The sequence below is a fragment of the Megachile rotundata genome, chromosome 4 (assembly GCF_050947335.1).
Source record: "Megachile rotundata isolate GNS110a chromosome 4, iyMegRotu1, whole genome shotgun sequence".
In the NCBI taxonomy this organism is placed as follows: domain Eukaryota; kingdom Metazoa; phylum Arthropoda; class Insecta; order Hymenoptera; family Megachilidae; genus Megachile; species Megachile rotundata.
Genome location: NC_134986.1, coordinates 11827796 through 11851386, shown reverse-complemented (window position 1 = coordinate 11851386; position 23591 = coordinate 11827796). Strand labels below are relative to the sequence as shown.

General features: G+C 32.2%; 1 protein-coding gene across 4 annotated transcripts in view; it reads right to left on the bottom strand.

The window, feature by feature from the left end:
* Positions 1-22311, bottom strand: part of LOC100879792 (feminizer) — a 55062-nt gene extending 32751 nt beyond the window's left edge. The window contains exons 1-10 of one of the 4 annotated variants that reach the window (XM_012290975.2): positions 22049-22311; positions 21620-21953; positions 21319-21500; positions 19495-19605; positions 19212-19308; positions 17551-17598; positions 17303-17485; positions 17089-17236; positions 16857-17019; positions 12394-12592 (exon numbers count right to left, since the gene is read on the bottom strand). In XM_012290975.2, the coding sequence (XP_012146365.1) occupies positions 12394-12592; positions 16857-17019; positions 17089-17236; positions 17303-17485; positions 17551-17598; positions 19212-19308; positions 19495-19605; positions 21319-21500; positions 21620-21951 (1463 nt within the window). In that variant the 5' untranslated portion in view covers positions 21952-21953; positions 22049-22311. Of the gene's footprint in view, positions 1-12393; positions 12593-16220; positions 16780-16856; positions 17020-17088; positions 17240-17302; positions 17486-17550; positions 17599-19211; positions 19309-19494; positions 19606-21318; positions 21501-21619; positions 21954-22048 lie in introns of those variants that run through there. The other 3 variants (XM_012290974.2, XM_012290976.2, XM_012290978.2) reach the window with 3 other exon arrangements.
* Between the last annotated feature and the right edge of the window lie 1280 nt (positions 22312-23591).

The following is a 23591-nucleotide window of genomic DNA, read 5'->3' as shown; positions in this document are numbered from 1 at the left end:
ACCATACCAACAAAAATGAATTAAATGCGTTCCTCACTGATCCCAGTATAATGGCGGTCCATCAACGGATTATATTCGCAAATTACAATTTATAGAAGACAAAGAAAAGCTTCGCGTTCGACATAAAATACAATTATTTGTATACGATGTTTTTTATCTGTCGCGACGACCGACAGGGAAAGTTAAGTCTGTTGTTAAAAAGACAGACGAACAGTTGAAGATCGAGAAAAAAGAAAATCCGCCGCGATCGAAGCATCCAAGTCATATTTCAAACAGAGTGTTTGGTTTAACATAACGAGAGAACAGACAGGATTTTCGAAAAGGAGTTCAAGAACTCGTTTGACGATGTTGTGGCACGATGGTAATTTGTTTGGCAAACTGAAAACAATCCGGGTGTCTTAGCTATTTATAACTGCGACAGTCGGCACAGTGGCTAAATATAAGTTTAATTTATTAGCGTGTTATTAATGTCTGCATATGGAAGCACAATGGAAATCTGCTTTTAAACAGTGTATCATGCTCCACTTTTAGATCTCGGCGTTTTACCTGCTATCAAATAATTATTTATTTATAGAAATGTTAAGAATTTTACAATATTTTTATCGTGTGTAGGTTCTGTATTAAATAATAATTTTGATTTATTGTAGTCCTGTTATATGTATTTCTATTTTGATAATTTTTACGTCAGTAATGTACAATATACAGTAATATACTGTGTTGTAATTTGGTATTGTGGCATGTATTTTGTAGTATTTATTAATACAATGTATTATACAGGGTGTCTCACAATTAGTATAAATTAATTTTAAACGTTTAATTTTATAAATGCAAAAAATTCACATACAACACCGGGTGTTGTACTATTTTCTCTATGAAGCTCTATAGTGCTCGTGTGTACGTTAACTCATCGAGATACGTACGTCCAGTTCAGTCGTGGTATTATTTACTCGTCAATGAACATAAACGATACCTTGAGGATATTAAATTCGGTGAACATGTGGTCCCCTCTGTTAAATCGAAATTAGCACGCATACGCGTACGGGAATAGGTAATTTCCTTGAACGAAGGAAGTGAGCCTAACCTTCCCTGCATCGAGGGTCACAACCTGAATGCTATGCTATGGAACGCGAACATGACACGAATTCACGTGATTGACACGTGCTGTTTCTTAAGTGAACCGATCAAACTATGTGAATCTAACTGTGACGGATCAGTCCTCGAACTTGCTACCAGTTTAACCCTTTAACACCGCCTCTACGCCTAGAACTGTTACATTGAAACGGTCGTTCCATTGTAATTGCTGTTTTATTCCTCCTGGAAAAATCACTCTTCACCTTGTGCAATGTTTTGTGCGAAGATTGATATAAAAGTAGATCATTTTGACCAGAAACTTATTTCTAGTAAAATTATTGAATCTATTGGTTTCGCGTTAGCCGAAGGATGATACTGATTTGATTAATCTAATGTGCGATTTCGTTCGTCTAACTTAACCTAACAATTTTATCATTTGTAATATTCTGTTAAATGTATATAATCCCTGTGTAATAATATTTAGGTAGTTTGAAACAGAATATACGAAGAGGTAAAAATTTTAATAAAACATGAAAAGGTAGGAAATTCGATTAAGTGTTATTAATTGACTCAATCTACCCAATCATTTTATCGACGTTTCAAAATGAAAATAACACGAGATTATTTCAATAATTGTATAACGGTGATTTAATAATCGTATAAAAGATTATAACTCGTTCGGAACGTGTACACAAAAAAAGATCCCAATAATCGTTTGTTACCATATTGATTAAATATATTCATATCGAAGCGATAGGTACAGAATATCGTTTAACTATATTGATGCAGCAATTGAATTATATTGTTCGAATCGAAACGAAAAGCAATAATGGTTTCGATGATCATTTATTAGCACAGTGATTAAGACGTGGTACGTATTTATCTTGAATAAGCATTGATATTGAGGTAACCTCTTTTCGTGGTATTTTATCGCAATCAATTTTTGAAATCTGCATTTGCACACTTTTTTTATATCAATATTTTTCTTCTGAATTCTTGAAAGCGCATTCATTCTTTCGTGGATCTCCAAAGTGGATTTGGGGAATTTTTAGTTTTGGAGGATTTCGGGTATTTTCGTATTTGGCGAATTTTGGGGATTTTTGGGTTTGGGAAATTTGGATATTTAGGAAATTGGGGAATTTGGGTGTTTAGGAAGTTGGGGAATTTTGGAGTGGATTTTAGGATTTGGGGAATTTTTGAATTTGGAGAATATTGGGATTTGAGGATTTGGGAATTTTTAAGATTTGGAGGATTTTTAGTATTTTCAGATTTGGGAATTTTTGGGTTTGGGAAATTTGGATATTTAGGAAATTGGGGAATTTGGGTGTTTAGGAAGTTGGGGAATTTTGGGGTGGATTTTAGGATTTGGGGAATTTTTGAATTTGGAGAATATTGGGATTTGAGGATTTGGGAATTTTTAAGATTTGGAGGATTTTTAGTATTTTCAGATTTGGGAATTTTTGGGTTTGGGAAATTTGGATATTTAGGAAGTTGGGGAATTTTTGGATTTGGTGAATTTCAGTATTTGGGAAATTTTTTGATTTGAAGGATATTGGGATTTGGAGATTTGAGAATTTTTGAGATTTGAAAAATAAGTACTCGCAAACTTAAACATTTTTTAAATTCATGAAGAGAAATTTGAAACTTAAACAACTCAGATACTTTTCCAAAAAGTTCACCTACTTTTTAAATAAGTTTTACAATCTCTTTGAACATCCTGTAAACACGCAAACGCAAAATTTCATTAATAACATCCTGTCGATAATAAAAAGAGAGACATAAAATTGCAAAAATCGGCGCGTGCAGGAATCGAATTGTTGATAGTAAATATCTCGTTTAAAAACGTATAATTTCACGAATGGACGTATGCTGTCGATTTGTAAAACAGATGTAAACAGATGTCTGGTCAAGTGTAAATTGTAATCTATTACGTCAGTTAGGAATGACGCATATTCATGAATAAAAGAATGCAGAAGAAAAACGCGAATAACAGTTCGAATCTTTCCACCTGGCACGTTCAAAGAATGCATCGAATATTGAAAGGACGGAATCAAAAGCGTGAATTTCTGTTTGTGAAATTATAGCAAGAAACGAACACGAAGCAGATTTAATAGTGCAAGAAGTAAAAGCGTATCAACCAATTTAGAAACCATGTTCGACAAGAAAGAAAACGAAAAAAATGATGATTTCATTGCATATTCTGCGAACTATTTCTTGCAGATAGTGTCAAGAGGAAAAGGTACGAACAGACTTGTTCACGGTTCAACGTAATTTCAATTCTCTTCTGTAGTGAAATTTTCAAATTCTACTTTGAGGATTTGAGACTTGGGATTTTGGAAATTTGGAATATTTGAAATTTGGGTTTTCGAAATTTGGAATTTTGGAAACTTGGGATTTTAGAAATTTGGAATTTTGGAAATTTGGAATTTTGGAAACTTGGAATTTTGGAAATTTGGAGTATTTGAAATTTGGATTTTCGAAATTTGGAATTTTGGAAACTTGGGATTTTGGAAATTTGGAGTATTTGAAATTTGGATTTTCGAAATTTGGAATTTTGGAAATTTGGAATTTTAGAAACTTGGGATTTTGGAAATTTGGAATATTCGAAATGTGGGTTTTCGAAATTTGGAATTTTGGAAATTTGGGATTTTGGAAATTTGGAATTTTGGAAATTTGGAAATTTAGAATTTTGAAATTTTGGAAATTTGGATTTTCGAAAGTTTGGAATTTTGGAAATTTGGATTTGGAAATTTTGGTTCTGGAAAATTTGCAAATTTGCACATTTTAAACTTTGAAAGTAAAACTACTTTTAAAAACTAAATGAAAATATTTGACAATCTAGAAATTAAAAATTTAAGTTCATCTTCCCAATTTTTTGTTAAATAATCGGTGCTACACAAAACTTGATGAAAGCATCATACGACATTCGCGAAATAAAGTATTCATCGAAATTGTCCAATACGACAGTCGAAAGATTTATAATATCTCGAACGCAGCAAGAAATTACATCATTTTTAATAATCAACACGACGAGCGATAACCTGAGTGTCCAAATATTAAAAAAAAGTGCGACCAGATATCAGCAACGAAAAAAAAGACTATTTATAAGATTATTGACACTTTGGCGATTATGTTTCTGGATATCGTCAGAGAGGAGACAATTGCAGTGGTGATACTGCAATTTTAGAATATCACGTGTATCACGTGTGATACCTCGAGTGAACACAAAATTATGCAAGGTATTGAAGCATAACCTACTTGCTAATTAATAATGCATGATTTTGTTTACGTACTAACGATGAGAGCTCATGGCAAAATAATGCGTTAATAGAACGGAAAACAAAATTTTTTCCGGAGACTGGGAAAGATTACAAACAGGATTTGATACAATGGAATCAGCATGCAAATGAAAGAATATATTATAGTTGCTCGAAAGAAAGAGTAATATTTACAATGATAATCTTGTTTGATTATTCAATTTGTATCTTAACCTTTTTTTATTCTGGAAATGTAAATTCATTTGTAACCCTTTGCATTTGAAAGAACTCACCATTCTGTTTAATGTAACAGTTTGGGTAACAGTGTAATAGTGTTGATAGTCAATGATAGTGAAACAGACAATGGTAATAATTAATATTAAAAAGATAACTTCAATTTATCAAACTTTTTAATTGAAAAGTTTCAAGATGCTGTCTGCCATCAGCCACCAAAAATGGGGTTTGAAGCTTCGTTTTTAAATTCGATATAGTTGGTTAACTATGCGTTAGATTACCACGAGTTAGATTCCTACGCTTAGAATTACCACGCGTTGCATTACTACGCGTTGGACTAATACGCGTTGAATATCCACGCGATGGATTACTACGCATTAGATATCCACACGCTGGATTACTACGCGTAAGATTACCATGCATTAGATTCCTACGCTTAGAATTACCACGCGTTGCATTACTACGCGTTGGACTAATACGCGTTGAATATCCACGCGCTGGATTACTACGCATTAGATATCCACACGCTGGATTACTACGCGTAAGATTACCATGCATTAGATTCCTACGCTTAGAATTACCACGCGTTGCATTATTACGCGTTGGATTACTACGCGTTGAATATGCACGCACTAGATTACTACGCGTTGGATATCTACACACTGTATTACTATGCGTTGTATTACTACGCGTAGAATTACCACGCGTTGCATTTCCACGCGTTGCATTACCCACGCGTTGCATTACTACGCGTTGTATTACCACGCGTTGTATTACCACGCGTTGGATAACTATGCGTTATCTGAAGCTGCCACTCTCGCGTCTGCGCATGCGTAATCCTTGCACCCTGATTGATCCGTGTTTTTCCATAATAACTCAAAAACGAAGCTCCAAACCCCATTTTTGCAAGGGGAAATCTTATTCAGAATCACGTCAGCTACCCCCCATTTTAGAGACCGACTAGTTGTGAGACAACCTGTAAATACAGATGTCAACTCACGAGTCAGCGCATAAAGTCGACCCATAATAAAAGCTACGCCTACCGAAACTATCGCTGCCATGAACAGAAAACTTTCGAATATAATAATCACACAATTGATGATGAATTGAAAAGTAATGAAAATAAAATAAAAATAAAGCTAATAAATATACTAACAGATCTTTATATTTTATAACCTACAAGATACAATATTTGATGCAATTTGTTGCATTAAAAATGAAATAATTTTTAATAAAACGAAGGATATTTTAGTCTCCTTAGAAGCGCAAAAGAATTTCGCGTCACTCGTCACAAAGAATGATAATAATAAAAACCAACTTCTTACAAAATTCCTGGTATCTCGACAGACTTTGAAGCCGGGAAAGGAATTGTGCAAACGAGACTAGCCGTTTAAAGGTCGTCGCCACATTTTGCGACGCGACTTCCTTAATCAAACTACACTATATTTCTGTTCAATTACACGATACAACGACGCATATTCTTAAAACTAACACTTTATTTGAGATACGGCATTGTTTTTCTTGCGTGAAACGCACGTGTGCACTCTATTTACTAACAAGCTTCAGATGCAAACCTTCCGGCATGTGGATTCGAACTTACGCTTAGATACAATGAAATTTTCAGATTTTTATATTGTAAAATTTTCAAGCTTTTTATTTTTGAATTTTCAAATTTTTAAATTATATTTTAGAATTTTCAGATTCTCAGATTATCAAATTTCCAAATTTTTAAATTTCCTAATCTCAAAGTTACCAGGTCAAGTTCCAAGTTTCTAATTTTTTCAGGTTCTCAAATTTTCAAACTCTTAAATTTCTAAATGGTCAACCGTCAGATTTCTATCTTCTCAAATTCTCAAAATTACCAGATCTCCAAATTCCCATATTCCTAAATATCAAAATCCCCAAATTTCAAAATATCCTAATACTCAAATTTTCAAATTTCCAAGTTCCTAAACCCCAAATCTCCAAAATTCCTAAATATCTCAATTCCCCAATTGTCAAGTTGCCATATCATAAAATTCCCTAAACCCCAAATTCCTAAAATTATAAACCTCCTCCGACAATACTACTTCCACAAAAAGCCACATAATTAATAAAATAAATTTGCCTCCAACATAATTTCTAACAAAATACATTCACTCGTTATTTAAATTAAAAAAGTGACGATAACTAAATAGCGCTAGATAATTAAATAGCAGATTATTAATCACAGCACGAGGGTGACTCGTGTTGCTCTCATCTGAACCATAACATGGTATCCTGCACCACCAACGTGACTCGATATTACGTGGCAAAGGGTTAAACTCTGTATCGACACTGATAAGTAAAATCGTCTGCACCGGTTAAAAGTTATTCTCCTTATCGCCAGTGTGTATGTGTTGGCCTAAACATACACGCGATACTTAAAAATGTGTTGCTGTACGCAGGGGGTCCTGATAACCCCGCAAGCATCTATTGAGGAAAATTTCGAAACTACGTTTTCAATGCGATAGCGGATGAAAAAATCGGGAGATATCGGACATGAAAATATTATTAGCCGAGGAGATAGAATTGTAGATCGATTCCATTATTTAACTTTGATTTTTTCATTTGCTGGTAAAATTTTCACATAATTTTTTATCGAACAACATTAGAATTAATATTTTTTGTTTATTGTTATTTTTAGATATTTTAACTTTAGAGCTGAATTATTATTTTCAAAAATTAAGTTGAATAGTAAAGCATACTCTGTGGGCGCAAGAGGGAGGGATATATAACTCTAACTGTTTTAAACGTATATCTTTACCGTCAGAATTAATATTTTTTGTTTATGGTCATTTTTAGACATCTTTACTTTAGAGCTGAATTATTATTTTCAAAAATTAAGTTGAATAGTAAAGCATACCCTTTGAGCGCAAGAGGGAGGGACATGTAACTGTAACTGTTTTAAATATGTATTATTTTTTTATAAAATTGTTATGTATGTAATACATGTTTCTCCTGTGTTTGTATGTTATAAAAGAATTTTCTTTGAAGTTTATTGAATCTCCATCTAGTAATTTCTCGCAGAAACCGAATGGTTGATAATGAAGAATACTGCAGTATGGATGACGGATAAAAAGAAAAATTCACCGCAAATATTCGAATCTCACGAAAGACATTACTGTTTTATAAAAATGTTTCTTGTTCTTGAAACTGGTTTAAAAAAGTTTTAACGTAGAATCAAAACTTTCTTAATATAACATGTCTCAAATATTTCAGAATCGCATTTTTAAGAACAATATGTACAATTTCACCAGCCATAAACAGCGGTCTACTTGAAGTTTCTGTACCTCGTACGATATAACAAAATTAGCGCCATAAAAAGATGCATTTATCATAAGTCTTCCACGAATTAATTACAGCGTACACGTGCCGTCGAGCGTGAAAGGGATAATTGTTCGCCTAATGCCGCTGAAATAGCGTCTTTATCAACTGTTACCTGTAATTAAAAGAAGACTACGGTGCACTGGAGTGTGCAACAAAGAAAAAAAGGTAAGAAAATCAATATCGCAGCGGTGCGCAACGAACGATGCAACGAGATATCGAAGTGAACAAAAGGCGAATCATTTTATCGAACGATAAAAAGTGAATCGAGTGCACGTGTCAAAGTCGATATACCGTACGCATTCGATCGAGGCTGTGCGCAGGACACCTACTCGAACGAGACTGATTTCTCAGGAAGAAAGCTGATATCCGAGTGGATCCAATTTTGTCCGCGGATCGAGTTCCCGCTTCGCGAACTGCATGTTTCGCGTCTAATATAATAATAGAGCTGTACGCCGCGAGATAAGCGTTGCAAAGCGTTGTACACGCGGAACAACGCGTATACGGTAAAAGTACTGAAACAACGGTATATTCACTTTAAACGACGTAGTTAGGATTGCCACGTGTAATATAGAACGCTGCAACCGTAATTATTTGGAATATGATCGTATCGTTTTACAATTTAATCTTTCCTGTCGGTATCTTGCGAAACTGATATCTTTAAAATCTCTAGTTTAAAAGCGCAACGTGTGTGTTTCTGGTATATCGAGAAGTACACTATCCCTAGATCTTCGTACCTCTAAAGCTATGAGTTCCTAGATTGCTATATCCTTACATTTCCATTTACCAAAATTCTGATATTGCTATACTTCCAAATGTCGCTAAAAATACTCTGAACTATTTCTAGATATTATAAAATGTCTACAGACAGTTATTTGAAGAAACCATCAGATATCAGTAGATGATTGTGCGGAAACCTTGTATCCCAACATTCTATGTATATTCCAGTATTCCTAGATTCTAATGCCCTAATATCTCAATATCACTAGGTCAGAATATTCCTAGATATCAGTACCCCTAGATCCATGTACCCCTAGATCCCAATCTCTCTGGATCCCAATCTCTCTGGATCCCAATCTCTCTGAATCCCAATCTCTCTGGATCCCAATCTCCCTTGATCCCAATCTCCCTAGATCCCAATCTCTCTAGATCCCAATCTCTCTAGATCCCAATCTCCCTAGATCCCAATTTCTCTAGATCCTAATCTCTTTAGATCCCAATCTCCCTAGATCCCAATTTCCCTAGATCCCAATCTCTCTAGATCCCAATCTCCCTAGATCCCAATCTTTCTAGATCCCAATCTCTCTAGATCCCAATCTCTCTAGATCCCAATCTCTCTAGATCCCAATCTCCCTAGATCCCATTTCTCAAGATCCCAATCTCTCTAGATCCCAATCTCCCTAGATCCCAATCTCTCTGGATCCCAATCTCCCTAGATCCCAATCTCCCTAGATCCCAATCTCTCTAGATCCCAATCTCTCTAGATCCCAATCTCTCTAGATCCCAATATCCCTAGATCCCAATTTCTCTAGATCCTAATCTCTTTAGATCCCAATCTCCCTAGATCCCAATTTCCCTAGATCCCAATCTCTCTAGATCCCAATCTCCCTAGATCCCAATCTCCCTAGATCCCATCTCTCTAGATCCCAATATCCCTAGATCCAAATACTCCTAGATCCAAGTATCCATAGATCCAAATATCCCTAGTTCCAAACTAGAATGTACCTCGATCCGAGTGTGCTCCAATTCTCATATTCCCTAAATCAAAAATCCCTATAATCCAGTATTTCTACAACCAAATACTATTAAAAGCAAATATCAATAGATCCCAATATCCCTAGATACCGACATGCATCCGCCCCAGCATCCCTAGATCTCAAGACTGCTATATCCTTAAATCCCTATACTCTTTTATTCCTTAATCCCTGCATCACTATGTTCCTACATCCTTATGTTTCCATATTCCTGTATCCTTAGATTTCTTCATCACTAGATCTCCAGTAATACTAATACTACGTAATTAAAATTATCTTTAACCCTTAAGCTCAGTCGTTTTTTACACCTTAATGTCAAATATATGCGTTGAATAATTTTCACTTGTATATATTGTATAAACTTCCTTATGTAAAACCATCGCTACCATCTGTTTGCGTCAAGTATTAATAGAGACCTTGTATATTACTTTATCTAAGGTAGAAATTCGAGTCCATGTTCATGAACTGATTGTGAAGTAAAAATACACGGAATGAAGTCTATCTTGGAGTTTAGCATTGTATATAATTAGATCTGGAACAGCGAAACTACAATGCCGAGGAATATCGTGACATCTCTCTTCAAAACGCTAAAAATAAGATTTCTGTCTGGTGGAGTCGTCGTAGAACAGATTCTATTATAAACTTGTTTAATTAATAGAATACTGAATATTTAAACCATGGCTCGATTGAGCATTTCTATTTTCCCATTTTGAAAACTGTCACACTTAATTATTACTGATTGCTTGGAATACATTATGCAAGAAACAATTATGCACTCGTTATCAACTTTTAAGTTTCAAGTCGTCGTAAGAATGTGTCCGTTTGCAGTCATAAAATTGTGTCAAGTTTTGTACGCGTCGAAATCCAAAATTCAATACCAATCAACGCTCGAATCGGAAACTTTTAAATTACCCTATCGTGAACTCTCGTACATAATCATCGATCATTAAATTATTACGCAACGTTCATAAGGTGTTCGTCCGAAAAAACGAAATAAAGAAAAAGCGACGAGAAAGATACACTCTGACGTCAGTGTCCGTACACACAAGACGTGTGGTCATCTAATGTAATAAGATCGTTTCATACGTGATAAAATGTCAGCTGGCAACCAGCAATACGATAAGCGTTCGAGTTTATACGTACATCGTCCACGTACAAAACTCACGAAATTCTGCGGATCAGCATACTTTCGTCCCTTCCGCGTTCGGGAATAAAGTCGTAACAGAAAACTTCCCGACATATCTAAATACGTATGTTCATCATCGACGTAACAGATCCGATATTTCTGCGATCAATTATTTATAGGCAATTCAAGGTTTTCCTTATTCAGCACCCAATTGAATTGAATCGCGAATGTTACGTTCAATCGCGAAAATAGATCGTTCTAGAATCAACGTAACGATTCTTACGACAACATTTTGAGGTTCCTTTAGTTCAAGTTTGATGAAGTTTAAATCATTCTAACTAAAATAATGGAAAAAGCATGACTCTATCACAAAAAGTCCTGGGGATAAGAATTTATATGTATCCTAATCAATAACTTGTTGAAACCATCCATAAATTGCAGCACAATATTCTGTTTAAGATCAGCAAATACTCTGCATAAATACAATACTCTAGCATACAGATTCTAACTCATGAACGAATTCAGTGTTTATTTAGCAATACATTTCTTTCATTCGCTCACAAATTAGCTGTACACTGATACCATATCCATATACATATAGTATAATCTTATAAATAAATTTTTAAAGATAGCTTTGTTTTCTCTGTGAAGAGTACAGTTACCAGTACAGGCACAAACCTGAAATGACGAGGTGATGTACGTGGAGGACTGTGACTTCGAGATGTTACACAAGTCGGAGACGTCGTATATTTTTTATATGTTTTTGATTTGTTGTCTAAAAATTAAAAACTTGAAACTAGCAAAAGTAGAAGTACTATTTTGGTATTTGCAGATTTTATAAGATCAGTTATAGAATTCACAGAGTAATACGGTCTAATTTAGCAAACAATTGTTTCTATAATTCACCAAACAAATCGGTGGAAATATATTGAAATTGATTTTAACTATCAGACATACCTAAATTTTCATTATTTATAGCTACAACTGTACGACGTTCTCCAACTTATGTTTTGCTTACTGCATTTTTCGCAGTAATGCAACATCTTGAGGTTCCTTCGAAATACTGGACACCATTTTATTTTTATGCGCGATTTACATTAATTTTAATTTTCCTCTCCGAAGCTACGCGGTTGTCAACGTGACAGTGGAAAAAATTTTACATTATCTTTACTGGATATGTTTATCGACACTGGATGTGCCTAACATGCGACAATTGTGTTGTCAAATTTAAACATTTATTTTGGATCGCTAAATGTGTACGTACAATTTATATTTATATATTACCTATCTATTTTACACTACCATTTTCTACATAATTTTGTACACATTTTTTTCTAATGTTAGAAAAGAAAGAAAATTAAGTCTGTTAACAAATTAAAAATTAATATAAAAATAATGTATACGAATAGCGTCCTCATGTATTATTAAAAGTGTTGTAAATAAATCTGTAGCTTGGTAAAAAATGTGAGGTGATACCGAGATTTTTTTTGGTAATAAAACTTTCCACGTCCAAGTATAAGCTACCTGCGCTCGAGCCTCGGAAAGGAAAAAAACAAAGCGTGGCGGCTGTGAATACGTTAATTGTATCAGAAGTGAATGTACTCACGTTTGTTGACACCGAATGCGAAATCGGCGAATTGCACGTTCCGAAGGACATTGTTGGTAACAGTATGAGGATTCGAAGGGGCGAAGTCCGGGTCGTCGATGTCGAAGGCCACGTTTTCCTCGAATTCCGTCAAACCACTCTCCATAGTCACGAAAATACGATGTGAGTCGACCTTGCAGCACCGAATTATTACAAGCACCTGAAAACGAAAGAAACTACAATTGTATTATCGTTTTACTTACACGTGTCGAACTAATACAATGACGAAAGAATGGTTGAACAAAGGATGGTTATCGAAGAATGTTAAACCGATCAACGAAGAATGTTAACAAAGAATTTTAACGGATAGAGATAATATGGAAATGAGATCGATGAAAATTAGTATAAAAGAACGCGCATTAGGTTGTATCACAAATGCATTTCGTAATGTCAAAAGTCTAACAAGGTTCGGAAATAGCATTTATGGAACGGCAATTTGAAACTTGGTTGCATGATAATGACTAGATAAACGGTTCATCGATATTATGAACGGTTGGTTATCTTACCGGTTACTTCATAATAATAAAGATTTGAAAATGTTTGTACTTGTAAACCATTAATTTTTGAAATTAACAAGTTTTGAGACTTACCGATTTTTAAGCTTGTGTGAATTACAATTTCTGAAGTTTAATTATGAAATTTCTGACATTTACAGGAATTCTAACATTTGTGTTTACGTGCTCAAATTTCTATATTATCAAATATTTAAATGGGAGAATTGCCAGATCTCAAAATTTTGATATCCTAAAATATCTGAACACCAAGTTTTAAAATCTTAAAATTTCCAAACTTTGAAACTCAGAATCCGAAATCTCAAAATCACAAAGACTCAAAATAACAAAATCTCAAAATTCAAAATCCCAAATCTCAAAATCCTAAATTTCAAAATTCCAAACCTCAAAATCCCAAATCTCAAAATACCAAACCTCAAAATCCTAAATTTCAAAATCCCAAATCTCAAAATCCTAAATTTAGAAATTCCAAACCTCAAAATCCCAAAATCCAAAAATCTTGAAATCCCAAATCTCAAAATTCCTAGTCACAAAATCCCAAATCTCGAAAACCCAAATCTCGAAAATCCAGCTCCCAAAATCCCAAATCTATAAATCTCAATTCTCAAACACCCAGCTCTCGAAATCCTAAATTTCAAAAAACCCAACTCTCAAATTTTGAAATTTGTATGTGACCACGCGTGCCATTAACATAGAATCGCCAGCACGAATCAGATACGCACTATATCGTTAAAATAACTGTTATTAATGCTTGAATAGTAGGTCGATGTTGAACCGTGTTCTGAGCGAATAAAACAACTAAATTTATATTGTTCATTGTGAATTTTGCCTTGACTCGACGTTCAAAAATAACCTGAAAATAGAATATACAGAGAGGGTCAAATAGGTAGTAGCCCACATTTCTGTCCTTCATTATTTTTATTTAAACAAAACATGTTGCGTTTTACCACCTATTAACAGAACCTGATAAAATATTTCCAGCTTAAATTACTATTGTTGGAATAAAACGAGATGCGCCAATACTGTTTAGATTCACTGTATAAATGTTTTCTTGTCCGTGACATTGACCTTACTACTCAGGATTATACTTGCTGCGTTTAAAAAATTACAAAACATTCGCGTATACCACGTACGTGACGAAGCACCTTTCAGAATTAGTTTAAAAACACTATTCTAAATATCGTACGCTATAACGTATGCAAGTATATCATGAATAGTAATACGAGGTCAGTTGACGGAGCAGGTCGATAGTTTACATTATTAAGTACTTTTCTTCTTTTTTACAAAATAAATATCACCATAGTATTCGTCAATGCTCACGTGTAAGTTTCGTAATACAGCGATCTAATTAATATTTCAAAACATTCTAATAACTTTCTTGCAATTAAAATAGCTATTACGTCAATTGTAAACACGTGATACGAATAATAAAATATGATGGAAGCGAACGAGAGATCAGGAATATTTTCCTCAAAAAGTATTATAATTCTAAAGGTCTAGTCAACAAATAAATAATAAACAATTTATAACTGAAATAAATTCTGAATATATATTTACATTTATGCCGGAGTTTATAATTATTTCACTTGATCCCATCATTAATAACAATACCAATTGATTTATTTAATGTTCACTGATTACAGTAAGGTAGAAGTGTCAACACACTTGCAATACGAAGTACCGATTATAAGCTTAAAAAGCGGTAAGTAAATTCATCGTTTACGAACTTGAAATGACATTGACAGGGTACGTGCGACTATAAAAAAAAAATCGATAAAGAATGGAATGAGGAAATAGAAAGAAAAAATGCGAATTTTGTGTTTGCATTTTGACGGTTATTTATCTATGATTCTCGACGCGCAGTGCAAGAAGCCATTTTTCTGCGGGCGATACTATCGATAGATTTAGAGATAAAAAAAGCAGAAATGACAAATGGAATGTCACATTAATTTGTTATGTATACTACGCATCTTTTCTTATAAGAAATGACATCGATAATTTGACATGTAATCTTTGTTAAATATAAATAATCTTTTCGAATTAATAATTTATTTTTACTTGTACTTCAACACTTTTGTTAACGTTAATTAAAAAACAGAACTGATACAGAATGCAGGTTTAAGATGTATTACGTGCGTATGCATCTGATTAAGTTAAATCGATTATTGACAATATACAATTAATTGTTATGAATTCGGTTTGATCTACGACGAATAACAGGTTCAGACACGCACACAGGTACATTGACAGGTATACTACGCATCAGAGAAACGCTAACAAAAATCAGATCTACGAGAACACAGCGTTAGGTCCAAAACCTTTAATATTTTATATTACGTCATTGAGACATTCCGTTAAACTTAAGCGTCATTCAAAAAAATAATGAAAGTATACAGAATGTAATGTATATTTGTAAAAGGTTCCAAACAAATATTAATAATTATTATAATAATTAAAACATTAAAAATAAAACACAATTACACGTAATATATTGTTAAAACCTGAATTTTTGAAAAGTAAAGAATGTTATCGAACATTCGATGCAAATAAGACGATTTTCTAAATAGATGCAGTTAAAACGGTGGTTATCATGGTATTAAATAACCATACATAATCATATTTTTCGTATATCATATTAAATTTATCTGTGTCAGTTCCGTACATAAATATTATAAAAAAGAAGAAGAAAATGTGTTATTCTGCTAATTTAATACATCTACGACGAAACGTCAGATCGCGAGGAAATTAATGAACTAATTGTACACAATTTAAATTGTTCGAAAAAGCTAAGGATAACTGAAACGTATTTGAATGAACATATAATATACGCCGAAGTAATTAAAATTCGTACCTGTTGTATAGTTCTCGCAATCAGCTGGTGTTTACACAAGAATTCACAAGTTACACTGAATTTTCGAATATTTCCGCGATAAAATGAAACAGACATGTACCTCCACGACCCGCTTGTACCGGTGGCCGAAGGTCGACTGACACACCGTACACAATCGCGCGGGAAATTTGTCTTGCGAATATATGTAATTTGGCGCATCTATTCGAAAAAAAATTAATATCTCTAACCTAGATTAGCGTAGCACATTATTAATGATTAGTGTTTAATTCTTATTGTTTTTAATTCAAGATAACATATTTTATTTTTAAATAGAAAAATAATTCTTTATAAAAAATTTAAGTCATATATTCGTTAAAAAATAAATAAATATAAATTTCATTAAATTTTATTATTAAACTCAAAGTGCTTAAAATAAATACAGTATATTTGTTGGAAATCTTTGTTATATTTAATGATTCATGTTTATTATGTAATAAAACATACAACATTTATTTTTATTCTCTTACATTACATGATCAAGTTTCAGTTTGAAACAATCCTAATATATTGTAAAAATCACAAGTTTATTTCAGACAAGTTTTAAAAGCTAAATCGATATTGATTATATATAACTAAAAATATGTATGTAAAATGTCAATAAAAATTTACAAATATCAGTGAAATGAATTCACATCATCCTACAAGCACGCAAATAGTTTGTATACATATTATACAGCTTTAAAATTACATAAAATGATTATAATAATTTAACAAGACAATTAAAAAATTATATAATAATTATATAGTTTAAATATTACTAAAACGTATTCCGAATTGAGCATGATATCCAAATGCAATTCCATTGCAAACTATATAAAATTCCAATCAGTATTTGGTGTTCTAAGTATTATGCACTTTTGTATCGTGCATTCAATACCATTTTCAATTTTTAATTTAATATATAATTTTATCACAGACAATTGCGTTAATACATCGATCCAAATCCTGTGCAAAAAATATATAATTGATATAATACTTTTTCGTGCATATCATTTTAGCAAATTTATAAATATCGTACTTACTAGGATTTGGAGGTGGACGCATTCTATACATATCTGGTGGAATAAATCGTGGCGGGAATGGCCTTAGGGGACCCATCATAGAAGGATGTCTAACGCTTCCAAAAGGAACTGGTGTACGAATGGGGAGTAAAGGTCCAACCATTATAGGTCTTGGTGGAAAATTCTGTGCAAATAATAAATGAAGTTTAGCATTACAAAATCAGAAGGTCTCATATAAAAATTGAATCCTTACCCCACAATAAATAGGAACAGGAATTTGCTCAATATAATGTGGTGGAGGAACCCTTAATTCTCTAGATCTATCTCTTTCTCTTCTCTCTCTAGAACGTTCCCTTGATCTTTTTCGATACCCTTGATATAGTCTCTCATCTCTTACTGACCTACTGTGCAGATATTTTTGAAATTTTGTTCTCGATACAATATTCGAAACATTACATGATATATACCTGTGATGAGAATCTCTATCCCATTTTCTTTCCTCCCTGTCCCTTGAACGTGAATGTTCGCGACGACTTCTCCTTTCTCGTGACCGATCTTTCTCTACACCATGTGGGTGAGTATGTACTCTGTCTTTTTCAGTATAACATTCTCTATACTCTCTACTTTTATCTCTGCTGCGATGTCTTTCCCTAAACAAATTGTATGAGTTAATAAACTAAAACTAAAGAGATATACATAATATAAGAAAATTTACCTATCACTTTTGTAACTCTCTTTATTATCATATTTTGAATCTTCATGCCTGAAAGAGAAGTACTTAATAAAAACCTTCATTTTTAATCATTTTGTTTCTCCTGAAATCTGCATAAAATGTAAGCATTACGTTTAATCTTAATTTCTAAAGCAATACTCTGTATCATATCACTTATACATGTCATACCATAATTAAGTAGCATCTTATCTCTCTCTTATTTGAGCAATATTATAATTCATTTATATAAATAAATAAACAAAAGCAAAAATTAATAGCAATATAAATTATACAACGCAATTCGTGGATTTTCATGAATAAAAAGTAATATTTCTATTTTTTCTTCACTAAACTATAAGGTAGTTAAGCAATATACAGTAAGCATATTCATTAAAAAGGATATGTATATACAACAAAAAAATTTGCAATAGGGGTAAACATAGCAAAAGATTAAATTGCTCAAAGCAATGTATGTCGTAAGATGCATTGTAAAAGAAATATTGAAATACAGCTAACAGCTATATATATTAATTGCAGATTAAATTACTAAGAAGGATTATGCAAAGTAAAAAAGATTATAATTTATTATAAATAATAATATCTAATTACTATTAACAATCTAATTTACTCACCTTCCACGACGACTATCAATTATTATGTTGATATTATGTTACCTGAATCAAAAACTGCATAATAATAACAATATACCAATGCTTTCTTAATAATATAACTAATAAATTTAAATTGAAATAAAAAAAATAAATAAATAGCAATTGCAATATTATTTAGACTATTTTTAAAATCTTTGCATTTTCCTTAAGAAGTATGTATAAACTAATACACTAAAAAATAAAGCATAAGCATTGGTATTAACATAAGCAAGCATATGCATACAGTTAGGTGCATCCTTGTCCCATTTTGTGCCGTATATCATCATCCTTGAGAAGCATTAGTAAAGCTAGAACAAAACAGACTGTAGTAACATAAAACAACACATGCCTAAAACAACAATTTAAAAGCACAATTACATCCATAATTGCAATTATATTGTGAAATGTGTACAACGTATTGACACACTCATTAAAAACCTAAAATACATGTGAATTTTTCACCTTTTCCATATTTTGTGTATTAATATGTACATTAATAAGCCATATAAAACCATAACACCATACAATACAGAATATATAACACTTCTAAAAAGCAGTTAATCATACAAAATGCTAATGTTATTAAACGTAAAATCAACTGAAATTTGCTGTATTTGTGTAAAAATAAAGTGTGATAAAAAAAGTTTGATGAAGTTTAAATCATTCTGATTAAAACTGAATAATGGAAGAAGCATGACTCTATCACAAATAGTCCTGAAGATAAGAATTTATATGTATCTTAATCAATAACTTGTTGAAACCATCCATAAATTGCAGCACAATATTCTGTTTAAGATCAGCAAATACTCTGCATAAATACAATACTCTAGCATACAGATTCTAACTCATGAACGAATTCAGTGTTTATTTAGCAATACATTTCTTACATTCGCTCACAAATTAGCTGTACACTGATACCATATCCATATACATATAGTATAATCTTATAAAAAAATTTTTAAAGATAGCTTTGTTTTCTCTGTGAAGAGTACAGTTACCAGTACAGGCACAAACCTGAAATGACGAGGTGATGTACGTGGAGGACTGTGACTTCGAGATGTTACACAAGTCGGAGACGTCGTATATTTTTTATATGTTTTCGATTTGTTGTCTAAAAATTAAAAACTTGAAACTAGCAAAAGTAGAAGTAATATTTTGGTATTTTCAGATTTTATAAGATCAGTTATAGAATTCACAGAGTAATACGGTCTAATTTAGCAAACAATTGTTCCTATAATTCACCGAACAAATCGGTGGAAATATGTTGAAATTTATCGATTTTAACTATCAGACATACCTAAATTTTCATTATTTATAGCTACAACTGTACGACGTTCCCCCACTTCTTCTGTTTTGCTTACTGCATTTTTTATTTCATCCCTTTCAAATATTGGCTTGGATCCTTCTCCTATAGTTTTAAAAGTAATAAATAAGAAAAACGTATAAAATATATTAGAACATATGTAGAAAGAAGCAATTAAGCAATACTAAAAAGTGTGACAGACCTTGGAGATAGTAAAGTTTGTATTGAAACTAATTGGCTAGCTATGAACAATTGTAAGCCACATCACTTTGTTGCAACTTCATCATTTAAGTAGAATTATAATACAGAATGAAACAGAAGCCAAAAATTGTTCTTAATGACACAATGCAATGCTAATTTTGTATTAGTTATTTATCAAAATATAATTATTGTAGAAAATTATAGTTAGATATATTAATTTGGTTATAGTATTTAACTTGATGTATGTTTCAAAAATATTTTTAATTTCTATTCATTTTTCCTCATAATTTATCGATAATGAAAAATAAATAGGCTTACAATTTTCTTGACTGCCTATTATTTTATACACATGAATATTCATGTATATATGAACTTAAAAGATATTACAGTTCAAATTAATAATAGATAAATTTAATCAATAGAATATGTGTATAGTAGTTTCATAGTCAAACATTAAAATCTTCCAAGTTGTTTTTATCTTCCAGGTTGATAAAATCTTGTTCTTCATTGATTTAAAACCTTATAATTTTATTACATTTTTGCCCCAAAAACTAGTCTATATTAACTCTATCAACATATATCTCAATAATAAACACTAAACAAAAATTTCATCTTTTAGATATGTCGATAATATTTTGCAGCAAAACTATTACGAATCTTTAACTTTAAATATAATAAATCGAAATAATATGAAAACTGTAAAATATCAAAATTATTTTGTTTCTTCCAAAGTAGTTTTTAAAAGTTATTCTGTTGCAGAATTCTAAGCTTCAGGACGTGCTTTTGAATCTTCCATTGCAGAATTAATATTATATTTTGCCTCTTCAGTTGATGAGTATTAAAATTAAAAATCTTCCAGTTGATCCTTTTTAGAAAATAAAGCATTGAGGAAGCAAAGTTCTCAAACATGCAAGCAGCCACAAATAAAATGTTAAGAGAGTGCACAAAATATAATAAAAAGAAATATGGATTCTATTTCTTCTATAAAAAATTTATAAAAGAAATTTTACATCTGTATAAGTGATTTATCAAATGCAATACTCTTTGTGCAAACTCAGCAAACAAAGAAGCATTAAGCAGAAAGCAAAATATGCACTAAACAATATATTAATCTTAAAACACTCAAGATAATGAAGTTTGTGCTTACACAGTGCACACTGTACAATCAATATACTGATCCAGCGTTGTATTCCAAAAGGAGTTTTATCCCGGATGAATCAACAATATGTAAATTATGTCTATAGTTGAATTAATTCTTGAATGTGACATGGTGACAAAACCCATAATCTTCATGTCTGTAGAAGTTGGTAGACAAAGTCATCATTCTTTATATGTTGCATTTAATAAAGTGAAAGTTTGTATATCTTTGATTAAACTCTACTAATATATTAAGTCAGCAAAAATTTGATACTGAGTACTTTCAAAAAGTAGATAATGATTTATAATTCAGAGCTGACAATTATACATTAAAAAGCATACATCTTCAATTGAGAAGTTGTGATTGGTAGAAATCTCCATAAATAATTATCTTCCGTGATGAATTTACATCCATTCATGGCTTTCTTCACTGAATGACTAAAAACTGTTAAATAACCATAATATAAAACAGCACGTTACCCTCTCTTCTTTGGATCACCACATCTTCAGGATTAACAATATCTCGATGAAGATCATCTGCAGTTGATTTCCCAGGAATATTTCTATGAATATCTACTTTGATTCTGCGTAATTCTGTGACACTAATTTGTGTACCTTCAGGTCCTTTAAATATTGGTGTTGTGCCATTTGATGATTCTAATCTGTAGCATAGAATATTTCATTAATCAATTTGATTGATAATTATATTATTATTTAACTACTAAAAATAAAATATAATAATAACATAGATTTCTTACACAGTACTACATCTGATACTTACTTTTCACATAATGTAGAAGTTTTAAGCGTATCTGACATAGAAGTTCTTCCATGTCGACTCTGTGGAGATTTACTCTTACTGCTACTATGGCTATGATGAGATCTTCCTTTAGATTCCCGTAAGTCTTTCTCGCGAGCTCTTCGCATTTCATACTCTAAAATCATTTTCTTCTTCAATCGTTCATGTTCCCGCTCTCGTTCTTGCTGCCAGAGCCATTCACGTCTACGACGTAACTTTTCTTCTTCTGTTCTTGAACGTGATGTGGTTTCATCTTCATTGCGTGGTTTCAATTTTTCATCGCGATGTGAATGACTTGATGTGCTTCGCTTCATATCTGCAATGCACAATAGAAAACAATATAAATACAATAAACTATCTTCGAGGTTATAGATACAATAAAACATCACGAGAGCATAGTTCCAAACATACCCTGCTATTATTGAGAAAAACTACACCAAACAAAAAGTGTAGTTTTCGTTAAAAAATTCATAAATATTGTGTTGCAAACAAAAACATCTATAAAACACAGAAAACATTAATTACACGCCCGACAGCATAATACGTATGAAATAATGCTAGTGACTACAAATTGTACGGTCGGAATCAATGGCGGCATTGAAGTCAAACTCAACCTAACCGAAACTGACTAAAATTGAACGACTGATAATTTGCATTTGTGTTGCTAAGCAAGATGAGCCTACTACAGATACAGAGTATACCAGAGGCGCCACTCTCTGTCGGCACCTTTGATCTCTCGAAAACGAGCGAAAAATTTAAATTGAGCAAAACCTCATGTTAATCTCTAATAATTTAGAATATATTTGTAATACAATTTTTGTACATTACTAATATTATCTTTTGAGGTGTTCTTATCAATTTTATGGGGTGAAAAAGTTGAAAAAGAAAAGAATATACCAAATGATTACTCTACAAAATATATTTGAAGAATATGTATTAGGGAAATGATTATTACAAATAACTTATAATAAAATGAAAAACTATAAAAAAAACGATTTTTTTTTCAATGATGCACGTGGCGCCCTCCAATGGCGATGTGGAAAACTAATGAAACTGCTGTTTCAAAAACGTGTAGTTCACCCTGTTCGCCGGAGAGATGGCGGTTTGCTTCATTTTCGTTGATGACGTCACTTTATAAAAAAACCGCGCGTAAATGTGAATTTTTAACACCATATAAAAATGAAACTTTTAAAAAAACATGAAACTATTATGTGTTCAAAACAGTTCGAAAAATCATTTAACAATCATTTTGCAACATATCTGCAAGAGTAAGTTAAAAAAAATAATTAATTTAAATAATTACAACAATAAATTTGTTAATAAACTACCAAAAAATATAAAATTATAAAAAATTTGATGTTAGAATAATTATACAGCAACCAATGAGAGTGGCTGCACGCTATTGGTGGATTACATGATGTCTGATTGGCTACTGTACATTACCAATTACTCTTGCACTTCAATTGGGTCTATTGGTCGATTACGTGATGTCTAATTGGCTACTGTAAACTACCAATCGCACTTACACTTGAAGAGGTCGCCGGTGCTCAGTTTTGTTTTGGAAGTCAAGGAGGTCGGATCGGCCCTGTCAACACTTACCGGTACGAGTCAAGGATTTACTTTACCGATATTGTGCTTGTCCCTGTATTACCTACTGTGCTTTAATAAGTGCTGAGTGTGTTTTAATAAATATTTTTTAATAAATATGCGGGTGTATTAATAAATTTTATGGTGTGATTCAACAAGTGTCAGTGACTTTACCGGTGTGTTTCCTGCATGCATATATGGATATATAAATGTACCTAGTGTACTAATACAAGTGTTTAGTGTGCTTTAATAAATATTTTTTATTAATTATGGGGGTGTATTAACAAATTTTATGGTGTTGTTTTACAAGTGTCAGTGACTTTACTAGTGTGTTTTCTTAACTGATTGTGCACGTGTATACGGATAT